This window comes from Passer montanus, unplaced genomic scaffold (genome assembly GCF_014805655.1).
Source record: "Passer montanus isolate IOZ18808 unplaced genomic scaffold, ASM1480565v1 scaffold58, whole genome shotgun sequence".
Taxonomy (NCBI): Eukaryota; Metazoa; Chordata; class Aves; order Passeriformes; family Passeridae; genus Passer; species Passer montanus.
The window spans coordinates 1,658,271-1,672,305 of NW_024370816.1; the positions used below are offsets into that span (position 1 = coordinate 1,658,271).

At 39.2% G+C, this 14,035-nt stretch overlaps 1 protein-coding gene across 4 annotated transcripts in view; it reads right to left on the minus strand.

Moving 5' to 3' along the window:
- NR5A2 (nuclear receptor subfamily 5 group A member 2) overlaps positions 1-14,035 on the minus strand; it is an 87,263-nt gene that overhangs the window by 23,749 nt on the left and 49,479 nt on the right. For all 4 annotated transcript variants that reach the window (XM_039726373.1, XM_039726370.1, XM_039726371.1 and 1 more), the window contains one exon: positions 3,252-3,399. In XM_039726373.1, the coding sequence (XP_039582307.1) occupies positions 3,252-3,399 (148 nt within the window). The remainder of the gene's footprint in view (positions 1-3,251; positions 3,400-14,035) is intronic.

The window sequence follows — 14,035 nt, forward strand, 5'->3', positions numbered from 1 at the left end:
TAGTTCTACATATTGAACTATTCTATAGCACTGAACTGGAGACATCACACTTAAGAGACAATTTACCAAACTATTCTGGCTTATTGACTAATTGCTGAGTCAGCTGGACCATTCTGTAGTTGGCTGTATTGGTGAGAGGGTCCCAGCCAGAGCAGGTGGCCCTGGAGAAAGGACGGGAGCTCCTGTGCCTGGGGCTGCACTCAGCGAGGTGGGGCCGTGCAGTGTGACTGCAGGAGGAGCTGTGTGCTGCCAGCCACGACAGCTACACTTAATATGCATCTGGCTAAGCCTCAGCAGCATCTTCCTTCATGCTGCCAAAAATCAAAACCCTTTGCAAATCCTTACGAGTAGATAACAAACCTCTTTAATTTAAAATCTTGCAAGCAAAACTGATATAGTTTAATTCTATTTTGAAAAATTATTCTAAATACTTAGGGTTTTGAACATGGCTTTACTGTTAGTTTACTAAGATAATCACTTCTGAAAAGTTAAGAAAAAGGGCAGAGACCAAATTCTTTGCCCTAAAGGAGATAGCTGTCTTTTGGATAGACAGACAGGACGGTACAGCCATGAATAACAAACAGCTTTATAAGGCAGTCTCATATCTATACACTTATAAAAAACCAAATGACTTCTTCTCAATAAATTAATTCTGTGACTTCATATTGCCTTTGAGAGGCCTTATAGTAAACATTTATTTTTCAATCAAGCACTGATTGAACTAAAGAACAATAGTAAAAGGCTTCATTGTCTTGGTTAACACTCACATGAATATTCTCAGAAATGTAAAAGGCTGTCTTGAAGCACTTTTTATTCTGTTAAACATTACAGGGCCAGATTGTCAACAGCTGAGATTTTTGAATTTTTTTTTTTATTAAGTGATACATTATTGGCATTAGGGCCAGTTTTCTGTAGAGATGCCTAAGAGATGTAGATATGCACTAAATGCACCTAGATATTTAGGTACAATGACTGCTCCCAGTTATTTATGTAGAATTTGATGCTTAGCTACTTCTGACAGCCCTGCTGAATGCCTACCAGCATTGTTAGACACTTCAATGTCTTCTGAACCTGACTTGCTATTAGGCTGTGAGGTGTCTTTTTAATTTCAGCTACATTATTCATTTGAAACTTAGGTGCTAAGCTGGAAAGGGTATCTGTGTTTTTAATTTCAATCTTGTCATCATTCTAGTTAAGTATTTGCCTCTCTCTTGTGGGTCAAGTGGCAACATCTTTACATTTACTCTTTGCAGAATAACATCTAGCTGTGACTATTAGCAAATGGAATTCTGCAGTATGCTAAATAATGAACTAATCAATTTCAAAGGTGTCAGACCTGTCTTAGCTACATCACTTTTACATGCAAGTGATGTGAAGGTTCCTATTTATAGAAAAATCAGCTTGTTTTATAGTAGCATAAATGAGAGAAAAATTGGCTAACCTGGCTCGGTATGAGTTTACAGGTTATTCCTGCCCAAGTGCTTCAGAAGTTGAGCACAGTACCTGGCAGAAATAGAAGAGCTAGAGGTATGAGAATGATTCCTAAATCAGTGAAAAGTACCAGAACAGCTGATGAAAATCATTAAATAAAAACCCTCCTAAATGTGAGAATTTTCCAAATGCACTTCATTTATTCAGCTAATTTAAAATGTTTCTGAACTGACATGAATTCTCTAAATATTTTATAAGAAGAAAGCTACAGGCTTTATTTGTGCCGCTGTATAATGACTGAAAAACCTACTTGCGAGGAATTAGGAAATATGAATTCTTGTTATCCATCAGATTAATTCATAAAACATAATTTCTGCAACAGATGGTTTGCTTTCACTTCTCTGAATCTAAGATATTCAAGCAATGAAGCCCTGAATACAAAATATTAATAGTTACCAAGGAAATCCATCATATCTTCCTAGGATTCAAAATGGACATACCTCAGAATGATCCACTCTCTTAGCATCATTTTAATTTCATTATAATTTGTAAAATCTTTTCTATCTTCTGCATGTTCTGTCCCCTGTACCTCTGAAGTATTGGTCTTTTATCTTCCCTACATTTAAAGGGAACTTCATCTAAAATTTTCTCAAGCAGGTTCAAATTCTGTAACACCTAAGAGGGACATATTTAAGACTATAATTGAGATCTACAGTGTGATGAAAAGTGTCTCTTTTAGTCTACTTGCAATTGTATCACAAAAAATTATTTTAAGAATTTGATTAATTTAAAGATTTTTTTAAAAACTGAAAACAAAAGGAAAGCATTACTAAATGTCACCACTGCTGTTATCTTTCATTGTGTCCTTGGCTCAGGTACTCTCTTTGTAGACAAAAACACCTTTTCAGTAAAACAGGAGGTTTTGCTATGGAGGCATGGCTGGGCCTGACCTTATTTATGTTTTTAAGTTTCTCCTTTCAACTCTCTGCCAGAAAAAAGCCACTTGCTTGGGCAAAGTTCATTTAGACCAGCTTTACAACAAAGTGCAAACCTGAGGCAGAGGACAGGCAGAAAAATGTCTTCCCATGAAGTCAATAGGAATCCATCTCCCTAAGATCTCTTTTATTCTTGGCACCAGTGATTTTTCTCAACTGATTTATTGGAGGGCACTGGTTTAACTAATTTGTCTTGCATAGGTATCTTTCCCATTCTGTCCTCTGCACCAGTACAAAACAATCTTCTCTTTAAAGGTTATTTCCTAGCCAGATCTGTCCTAAAGCTATTATCATTAATTTGCACTTTAGGAGTTCCTTTCACTTCTAAAAAACTGTGAGATACATTCCTGATTGATGGGTTACAGTGTGACAGCCATCATATGCAAAGAAGATTGTTTATACTTACCACAGACGCCCTTGAATGAGAGGGAAAATTCAACCATATCCCCACTCCATGCGCTTTACATAACTGTATTCAATATCATAGAAGAACATGGCAATCTGTATTTTCCACTGTTCTCTAGGATGTCTAATAGAATTTTATCCTTGTTTGGAAAATTCAGTATTTGCATACCAAAACAGAGAAGCTTTATAATACTCCACAAAATTCCATAGGTTTTAGGAGTAATTTCCATGGAAACACACTTTTAATCCTCATACATAATTTCTCTGCAACTGATAATTTAAAAATTATCCTCAGATTATTGTGAACCTCATTAAACGTACTTCAAAATCATGTGTTTCACAAAAAATTGAAGAAAAGCAAAATATTTTCACTGTTTTTTTAGAAAAAGACAATAAGTATGAAGATTAGAGTGTACCTACCTAAACTAAACAGCACCAGGAATTTGAGACAGACAAATTCTCGTAGGTCAAACTGCAGCGAGCGAAGCTTTGCTACCAGTTCTTGTGCATGGCTCATAAGATTGTTGAGGGTGGCTCCAGCTTGGGATGCTATTACAGAATAATCCACCTGTAAAAGACAATTGTGTTCCTGTTGGGTTGTCATGCCCATACTTTAGGATGTTTCAAGCAATCATATACAACCAGGATACTCCTGGATATAGAAATCACTCTTAATTTAATTATGTTACCAAGTCAAGATTATTTTATATATAAACCAATTTTAACCCAATGGTATATATTGAAAACAACATTAAGCCATATATCCTAATGGTACGTGACATCACTGTGAGTGCTACTTTGTCTGTATTAGCTTTTTTTAGAAGCTGTAAATAGCTGCCTATGACACTGGTAGCTGTTCACATCTCAGTTTTGTTCATTTGGTATCTCCAAATGTACACATTGTAATAGTGAGACCCTGCAGAGAGCAACAGCTGGAGTGAGCTTTGTGCCTACCCTGGCTGTATTGCTCCAGAGGGACACAGTGACATTCATGGGAAACAGTCCTGTGTCCATCCAGAACTTGGCCAGAAACATCTATTCAGGCCCAGCAATGTCGGTGTATTCCCACAGGAAACAGAGGTATTGTGTGGGTGGTTGCTGTTCTCCTCAGCTACACAGAATCCCTGTATTTGTTGGAGTTGATTGGAGCTCACTTGTTCTGGCAAGTGCTGCCCTGCAGGGGAAGGAGGGGTGGCAGGTGAGTGACAGCCCAGCAGTGACACAGAGCTCCTTCCCCTGGGCTGGGGACACAAGTGGTGCTGCTCTGGCCTCTGCTGCTGTGTCCCTTGTTCTCGGGGTAGGCTGACCTGCCTGGGAGATTTCCTTGTATGCAGAGATCCAACAGAAAGCTGGAGTTAATACACTTACTCAGAAATAGAAAATTCACAAGCACACGATACTCAAGGCCTGTCATTGCTGGCTCATCCTTGGGTGATCCTTGAACCTTGGGCAGCCTCCCCAAGCCCAGCATGCTGACACTGTTCTGGCTGGTGCCAGTCCCATTGCAGGGATGTTCCCATGCAGGAGGCTGCCCCAGCCCCTGCCACTCTGAAGGTGAGCCTGCTTTGTCACGGGATGGTGACCAGTGGGGAAGGGCACAGCCTGTGGGAATGCTGTGATGGGAAGGTGAAGGGACGGGCTGGGATGGCTCCAGGACAGGGCAATGGTTCGGTGTGGAGCAGGGTGTAACTGCTGCATCAGAACTGGGGTGACCTGAGCAGCAGTTTCAGCTTCAGTGCTCAGCCCACTTCTCATCAGAGTGCTCCACATCCCCTGCCAGTGCCCCTGTCCCATGCCATGGCCTGCTGTGCTGCTTGCTCCCCACAGAACCCCTCCTGGCCAGCTGGCTGAGACCTCCATGGGTCAGTGGCACATTTTCAAAATGCCCTAGTATTACCATCACCTTTCTCTTGTAGGAGCCTCCAGAACTACAGGGAAATTGCTAATCATACTTCATCTGAGTGAAGTCTGGCTGTAAATTACGACTAAGCACAATGGTAAGTGTTTGCTTTGGGTCAGTCATTTGCTTGATGGAATCAGTGCTCTCAGCCCACCTCTAAGATTTCCTATAATAAAGTAGTTAATAAAGAATTGAGACGTATCACCACAACAAACAAACCAATACTGCAAATTTTTGTTTTTCCAGGCTCTGATCCCTTAAAATCTGTTTTTTTTTAAAAAAACATTTTAAGTAACATGTATTTTGATTTTTTAAAAATTATTTTATTTAAAACTACTGAATTGATTTTACTCAAGTATAAACAGCAGTAAAATTTGCAATACTTCTAACCTGACAGAATTGCAGCAAGGAAAGATAGAAAGATGACTAAAAGAAAATAAAATTAACTTTTCCTGGTAATGACCTTAATGTAATCAATAAGTTACTGACTTCTAATAAGAGATTTCATTTATATGTACTCTTATTGCACCCTATAAACTGATTGGAGGTAACTGCAGAAGAAAATGAGGTTACACTTTTTGAATGGAGGTTAAGAATAACAACACTTTGCAGTATTGGAGCAGTTAGAGTTGAGTTCATGCTTCAATTAAATCAATGGATTATGCTGAAGAATCCTGTGAGGTAGGTTATTGCTGTCTTTTACACCTGGGGAAACTTGAAGTAGTGACATTAAATTGTTTACTCTGGGCAAAAGAAATCTGTCAAAACTATGATCTGATCAGCCTATCCATCTTTCAAAAACTACTTGCTAGTTCATCTCTTATTCATCACTCTTTCTAGAGATGTATTTATGCATATTTTTAATGTGTATATATATAAATAATAAGAAAAAATAAAGTAACATACCTAAAATAATTTTAAATTAAAGATCAGTTTAATGTATTGACATGGTTCAACTACTTTGTATTGAGAAATTGGACACATATAAATATGAAATTTCATAACTTAATATCTCTTTTGAAATTGTTAAGGGCGGGGGGGTGAAGCTCCAAATCCCTTACTGAGCTTCCAATTTGTGGTGAAAATATGCTGCTCACTTCATAAGAAGAAGTTAAGATGTCTGAATGTCAAGAATATCAGTGGCCTTAGTGCAGCGATTATGCCATAATGGAAAAACCCAGTAGATGCCTGGATCTCCCAGCATCCCTCTACTGGAGAGCTCTCAGGCAACCTGCTCCTCTTTCAGGTGCATTTAATATTTGCAGCACCAGCAAATTTGTCTGGGAGGCAAGTCCTCATCTGCCACTCACCAGGAACAGGCTGTATTAAATTTTTATATTTATTGACATTTCATTACCATAATTGACTGCAGTTGGTTCTCTAGTAGAAGGCACGGGGCTGCCTCCTAAGCAGGAGAATTGGTCCCTTGAGTAGGATTTGCAATTAAAAACAACGCAGAATGGATTTTTTTTTTAATTGTGTAAATATGATGAGTTGAATTTTCAGCTTTAACTAGAGAATAGTAGGTGTGCAGAAGGCTTTTTTCAAGAGTGAGCAAAATTATGAGTCAGTGGAAAGACGACCCCCAAAGGTGTCAATCAGTTTATACAAAAGCAACTGTGCATGAAAAAGCCTCAGTTAATGTCTATTCTGAAAAAGTGGTCACATTAAAGACTACACTGTTCTGCTTGCTTGGTCCTTTATGCAGAAATTGATACTAAAATGTGTATTAATTCTTTTACCTTCCAACATGATTAAAAGCACATTTAAAAGACAAAGATTAAACCAGCTTGGATTTTGTGCACAATGCTTAATTGCATAATGAAATCTTAGCATTTACTTTATATTTTACATTTTACTTCATATTGTATATTGATTTAATTTAGTAAAATCAAATGCATGACTAAAATATTCTTGCATCCCAATTAATACTACTACATTTCACATTGATCTTGATGTTGAGAATGTTGTCTGGCATTTTTGAAAACAGCAGCTTTGTCAGAGCTTCCACATAACCTAATTTGGAAGTAAACAACGGGCTGAAGTTATGGCTGCACAAACAGAAGTGTGAATTCCTCCTGTACCCTGGGCTAAATACATGCTGTGGTGGAAAGCCAAAAATAAAGGGAGCATCTGTGTTTTTTTGATTTACAAATGGTGTTTCATGGTAATTAAAGATTTTTGAAGACAAATTACTGGGGTCAGATAATAATTTTTCTGGTGGAATCAGGTGGTGCCTTCTGGTATCACCTCTGCTCTATACTCACGAAACAGTCTAACACTTGATGGTGGAATTAAGTTCCCTTTTTCTTCTAAAATTAAGGAGTGTTTGATGTCTAGAATGTGACTGTGTTATCATGAGTAAATATTGTGTGGAACTGCACCATCCATTTCAATGCTTCAGCAAGCTTGAAATTGTCTCCAGAATATGATTAGAGTGATTTTACTTGTTGATGGCATTGCCAGGTGCTGATTGTCCCTGAATGCCATTCCTTTCAGCCAGACAGGAACTGGACAAGTAAGGAATAAAGTCCTACTGTAGCTCTCTTCAGTATAACCTAGCAGATCAAGGCAGTCCAAGTTAATAAAAGATTGATTTCCTATTGGATTTAGTAAATTAGACTGCTGTGAGCCTGGGGTCCGAAGGCAGGGGCAGTGGGTGCCCAGGTGCAGCAAAGGGAGCGTCCTGCTCCTCCTGTTTTACAGGGTGCAACCCTGGCCAGCACCTCTGGCTGCTGGGGCTGCTCCCCCAGCACCCCCTCCTTGGCCACAAACAGCACTGAAAGCCTGGGCTGGCCCCCACTGACCTGCCCTGGGTCTCTGAGCCCCGGCCCTGCTCGAGTGGATGCTCAGTGGGTGGATGAGTCTCATCTCAGAAGCATGCATTCAGTATTTGGCAAACAAGCTCATTTACTATTGCAGCCTTTCCACTGTTTCCTGAGTTATGGGTTTCACTAGAAACTGCAGTGGTTATTAAACTAATTTTGAGCTTTTAATGTAATTCTTTAATTAAAAACAGTGCTTCTGTTACATTTCTAAGCAAATAAACATGGAAAACGCTTTGAAGAGGTGCCTACATACAAAAATTGAGGAGGTTTCAGAATGGAAAAAACCCACAGATATGCTTGTATCTGCTGGTTATCAGGTTTGGATATATTAATTAAAATTTTGTTGACTTATGCAGCATAAGATGCTTGTCATTTTAATGTGAGACACAATAATAGAAGATAATGAATTAAGTTGCCAGTGGCCCTTTCCCTTAGGATGATATGGTGCTTGATAATTAACTATAATATGCAAATAGTAACACTCCAAAGTACTGCAGAGTACAAGAGAATCCATTTCTTTACCAAAGTGTTATAATGTACTTTTGTGTTTTTTTGATATTGAGATGATACAAAATCAGTGCTGTGTTTGATATTCAGTAAAGCTGATCAGAAGTCAGAGAGCCACTGGAAGAAATTTTGTAAATGTCTGGGTAACATCTCACAAGGCTGTGTTAACTCAAACTGCTTCTTCAGGAGCTTTGAACCATGTAAGTTCATTCCCCCTTAAGACCCTGTTATTTTACCCAAATTTCTGCTCCACTGTTTTAAATCCTTTCCCACAACAGGTAGTCAAGACTGCATGTACCTTGGATCCCATCACTGTCACTACTCCAAGAGCAGTTGGGACAGACTCATGTGGTGCTTTCTTCAAACTGAATTTCTGAACAACTTTGTCTTTCATGCTGGGCAAGCTTAAAATCACCTGTGGGATTTTACATGAGTTTGTGTTGACAGATTAGTTCACTAGCATGGGACTGCTTTGGAGGACTAACAGGCTTGAAGAAATGCTGCCAGACTCCAGGCAAATAACTTTTGTTTTCTTTCTTACACATAGGAGCCATGTGTATGAAATATAAAAGAAATGTGTTTCCCATGATGACAACAGAGTTAGGATGTGGAAAATGGAAGAGTTCTGGTGTTCAAGGATTCATGTCAGGTGCTCTCTCCATGAACTTTTACTGGAACAGGGATTTTAGACTTAAAAATGTAGTCCTATGATGGTTTCATGGCAACACAGCAAAGCACAAGTGAATTAGAACCAGGTTGTTTGTAGGTATGTCCAGAGCTACATGAAAGGCTCAAAATATGTAACAAATATTTGGAAAAACCTGAATTCAGGGCACTTCATGGTTATAACTGAATTTTGATGTGTTTTACCCAGTTTAACTGAGCACATCTAGTTCATCCCCATGAAGCAGCCAGTATATCTTCATATCTTCATCTTTTAACAACTACCACAACCTTACTTTCCTTTTGGCAGAAACCACTAGAGTAAGGAACTGTGCAAAAAAGGTAATACTATACTGAATAGTGAAATAATGATTGCTTGATCTCATTTGTATCCTCCTTGATTCAAATCCTGTGTTTATTTGCTGATGTAAGGACTTCTAGATTTGGCCCTCAAATACCAACACTGCTTTTGTGCCTGCCACAACTATGAAGCCTCACTGACTACAACACAAATCAAATAGGAAAAAGATACTAATTTCCAAAAACATAAGAAGTCATAGGTTTCCACTAGATATCCATGAGCTTTCTATACCTATGACTTGTGGATATCCTTTGTAGCCACTCCCTCTAACACTCTTGTGCTTTTGTACTCCAGTGATACTTCTGCATGGATGATCTTGCTTGATAGCACCATCAAGATTTCATGCTCTTTCTCTGGTGCTTTAGAATAGAAATCCAGGTGTAAAGATGCATTTGTGAGATGATTCAAATAAATCAGTAGTTTCAATGATCTCAAAAGAATCTGAGATTTAGACATGTTTTTGGATGGCCTTTTTAATTGGAAAGGCTTTGGCCAAGCTCAGCAGAGGGAATATTTGGCAGTAGAGTGTAGGTATGAGCAAAAGGAGAAGATGAGGCTACAATTCACATGTTGTGCATTGACTGTTGCAAGAAAATGCACGGGCAACAATATTCTGTGCAGAGCTTTAGCATCTACCTTATATGTGCTGGGTCTTGGAAGCTGGCAGTGTATTGCTCTTGTAGAAAGTACAAGAGGAAAGTGCTGAAGTTGGAGGAATTAAAATTCTATAATTAGAAATGGTCTGTTAAAATTACATGCCACATGGCAAGCCTACAAAACTCAGCATGTGGAGAGCATATTGGCAATGATTTACAATTAACCACCACACTGCAAATCACTCCTTGGCTGTTTTCTATTATGAAATTTTGAGAGTTGTAAAATGCATTTGTGCTACTTTATTTCCTTTTGAAATGGTAATTGCTACTGCTGAGGGGCAGTACTTAGTGCAGAAAATGAAGTGTGCAGCACAGGGAGGAACTTGTTTCTGAGGAACTGCTGAGGAATTGTAATGATCTGAAAAAAGTGCTTTCTTGAAACACATACACACAAAAGAGCTTCATTTATGAAACCCCAAATAAATAACAAAATAAAATAAAACACAGTCTCTTTTTATACAAGGGCCAGGGCTTACTAGTTTGTTGCTGACTGCACTTTTTCCCCATCAAAGTGGGAATAGTGGATTGACACTGAGTAAAACTCATAACTCAGTGGCTTGAGGGAAATGCAGATATATGAAAATGTGATAGGAGTGCCCTAAAGTAATGGGTTTTGAGCCAGTGAAAATTATCAAGTGTTCTTCTAACTACTAGCCCCTTTTAGATACCTAGTACAGCACTGGCAGTGGTACTGCCCTGGGGACCTGGGTAAGATTTGGCTTTTTTGTCTGAGGAGCAGAGGCTGTGCAGTCTAAGTGGAGAGAGCAGGTATGTTCCAATTAAGTGATGGTAAGTTCCCCCCTTACAGCTTCTACCTTGATGGTGATTTGTAAAAAGGACAGTGTTTATGAGTAGCTTTTATGGAGGGATATATTAAGGAAAGCAAGGAGTGAGGCTTCTCTGGTCTTAAATTTGCTAACTTGTGACAATAAGCTTGATCTCTCAGGTAATAAAGCTGGCAATCTAGCTCAGGTCCTCAGTTTAAAGTTATTATCTTTGAAAGCCAGGTGATTGACTGTAATTTTGCTCATAGTGCTTTGTTGATAGCAGAAATAAAAACATCTATAGCACTTTTCATCAGAAGTGTCAGAGTGCTTTCCACACCTTAATCAACTAATTTTTATGAAATGGTAGTATGGTTTTTCCCCGTCTTTTCTGTGGGAACTGAAAGGATCAGGACAGTAATCAGAAAGTATTCAAGAATGGTGCACTAGCAAAGTCTCATAATGCCCGGGTCTAGAAGTGTGGCTTCCCAGAATTATTTTACAGTTTTTGCAGAGGATACAGACACAGTTTAATTGTCCTTTCATTAATACATTTGAACAGATGTTGTGTCTAAGAGTGCAAGAGTCTGAGTCAATGCTTCCAAGATGGATCACCTTGACAGTTAGGAAAAGAGACAGTTGTATTGGATCCACTTGTCTAAAAAAGTAACTCACTACTGAACAGGGATGTGCAAAAGCAGTGCACAGCAGCTGAAGCCAGGAATGACTCAGGATGGGTGATGTAGAAATACCATCCATGTCCATGTCAACTGCCATGGAGTGATAATGTTAAAAAAGGCATGGGTGATGTAGATCCATGTCCATGTCCATGTCAACTGCCATGGAGTGATAATGTTAAAAAAGGGTTCAGCTGTAGTTGAAACTTGTAAGGGATGTTGAATTGCTAGTCTGGGATAAACCAGGAAAATGTGGAACTGTAGCTGGATTCAGCAGCTGGACTGCAGCTGGTGATTTTGTGGCAGCGAGCACAGACCAGGCTGAGGTTCTCAGTGCCACCTTTGCCTCAGTCTGTCCTAACAAGATCTCCTGGGCTCTGTGCATTGCATCAGGGCTCAGGGAGGAGGACAGTTATGAGCACTGGGTGTAAGTTGGGGAAAAAAAAAAGACTTCATAGGAGAACTAAAGAAAAACTTTCTCCCATGAAGATTGTCAGGCAGTGGTACTGGCGGCACATGAAGTTTTGCAGTTTCCATTCTTGGATGCTGGACAAAGTCCTGAGAAACCTGGTTTGAGCAGAGGTTTGGACTGGTGACTCCTTAAAATTCCTTCCAGTCTGGATTATCCTGTGATTTTAAGATTTGTAGCTCTGGCAATTCTAGATATTTTATAACTTCTGCTTAGCTCACCCAGCCTTCTCCATCTAAATAAAAGAGTTTCTTCAAGGAATGATTTTTACCTATGAAAATAATTTGAAAAGATGCTGCTTCAAAATAAATGCTTTTGATGCAGAAATTGCCTAGAAGTCATGTAGTGGCACAGCACTGGCACAGCTGCTGCAGCTCCTGGACCAGCAGCAGCTTTGTGTGGAACATGTGCCGTGCACAGCCCAGGGAGACAGGCGCCTGCTCCTGGAAGCAATCTGGCTTTTCACTGAGGATCCAGTGGGGCCAGAGCTGAGTGAAACTGGGACAAAACAGGGGCATTACAGGGAGGTTTCAGAAACAGCAGCCAGAGATGCTGTAATTCAGGTCTGGTGTCTCCCTGTTTGTCAAAGAGAATCTGTGATACATCCATGGGAGTATGCTCTGTGGCTGTTAGGAATTGTGAAATGGGAAAAAGGACTGACTGTAGAATTCTTGTTGCTGTTGTAGTGATACTGCTCCTGCTCTTAGCCTAAGTGCAAAGAGGAAAGTAAAGAAGGTGGTGGGAGATTCTGGGGGTGCTTGCACCAACTTCAAAATGACAAATTTTGACATAGTAAAGGGAAATTTGATTTAAAGAAGGATGTATTAAAACTAGTTCACAAAGAAGGGCAAACATGAATGCAGTCGTTCCAACATAGCCAGGTTTTAACCTAGTTGGAGACTGCCTGGAAATGCACAGCTTCCCAGTCCAGCTGCTGATTTGCAAGCAGTACATTTAACAAGCATCCTGCTACCTGTTGTCCAGCAGTGAAGAAACACTGTGCTTTGCCTTGAGATCATCTACAGCTGGGGTTTTTATTTTCAAGGAAAGATAAAAGTGGCTAATGAGGTAAAAATTACTACTGTGGGAAAATGGGGACAATGGCTAGAATTTAAGGGTAGTTAGAGACCTCTAATGATTTCAGTGGGACTTAGGCACTCAGTACCTTTAAAACAGTGCTAATCACGTAACAAAGGAGACACTAATTTAGCAGTTCTCTCAGGAACAGAAACCTGTCAATGTACTTATAGCTTTATAAACAAGCATCCTGTGTGGTAAATGAAGTAATTTCCAGTAAAATTGTCTATCTTGCAGAGCATAAAATGGAAAGGGAATCAGTCATTTTCTCAATTGCACCAATATAAATCTTAGTATAAATTACCAAAAGTAATGCAACTAAACTAACTTTTGCTAATGCAATTTGGGAGTACAGTGGTATCTGATATAGGTTAGTGACTTCCCATGAAGTGCAGGATTCAGTTCCATAGATGGAATTTGAGTTTTCCCAATTCCTTTCTTGAACAAGTCAATAATTTCTCCCTTCTACTCTAGACTTCTTAACCATAAATTCAAACAGAAGAATCAAAATCCTTCTGATTCTTACAAACATTTCTTCTTAGTGTTAAGAAATGGCAGCATCTTTAAAATTATAGCTAAAGCTGTAAGCAGATTCCACAACATGCAGACACAAATGGCATAGCACAGGAAAAGGAGCTCTTTCCCATGTGTGTATAAATGAGGCAGTTCAGTTTGCAGCTACTTAAATACCAAAGAGCCATCATTTGTTTTCACTTCAAGACAGGAGCATAATGTACAGGCACACTTTGCTTTTCTTTTGATATTCTCTCTTTTTTTCTTTCTTTCTTTCTTTTAAAAGCAGAATAACAGTCTTAGGAATAAGGTTCTTGTTTTACTGTCAAGATCATTGTGCTTTGGAAAGCATAGTGGAGACAAAACTTTTTATTTCCTTTGTGTTTTCTCACAGTTTTCCTGATATTTACTACATTATAGCTCTTGCATTCTGGGAGATCCTTGTATCTGACACGTGAAGAAAATTACCCCTGGATAGCTGTGCAGAAACTGCACCCTGCATACCCTGAGACAGTTTCTGAGACACTATCTGCCTTTATAGCCTATGGACAGAATAATTTTCCTGTGGTTAGATGTCTCAGCTGCCCAGTTTCTCACACATGTGCATATGTCTCTAAAAGCAAGGTATTTCTGAGGTAGTAAGCAGAAGATTCTTCAGGTTTCTGACACAGCCACTGCTTCTTTTCAGTAAATCACAATTCTGAAGGGAAGAAAACTATACATGCTTAAACCCAAAGCATTAGGTTTGGGAGTGTTGTTGTTGTTAGAAACCATTTAGCCCCAAGGAAA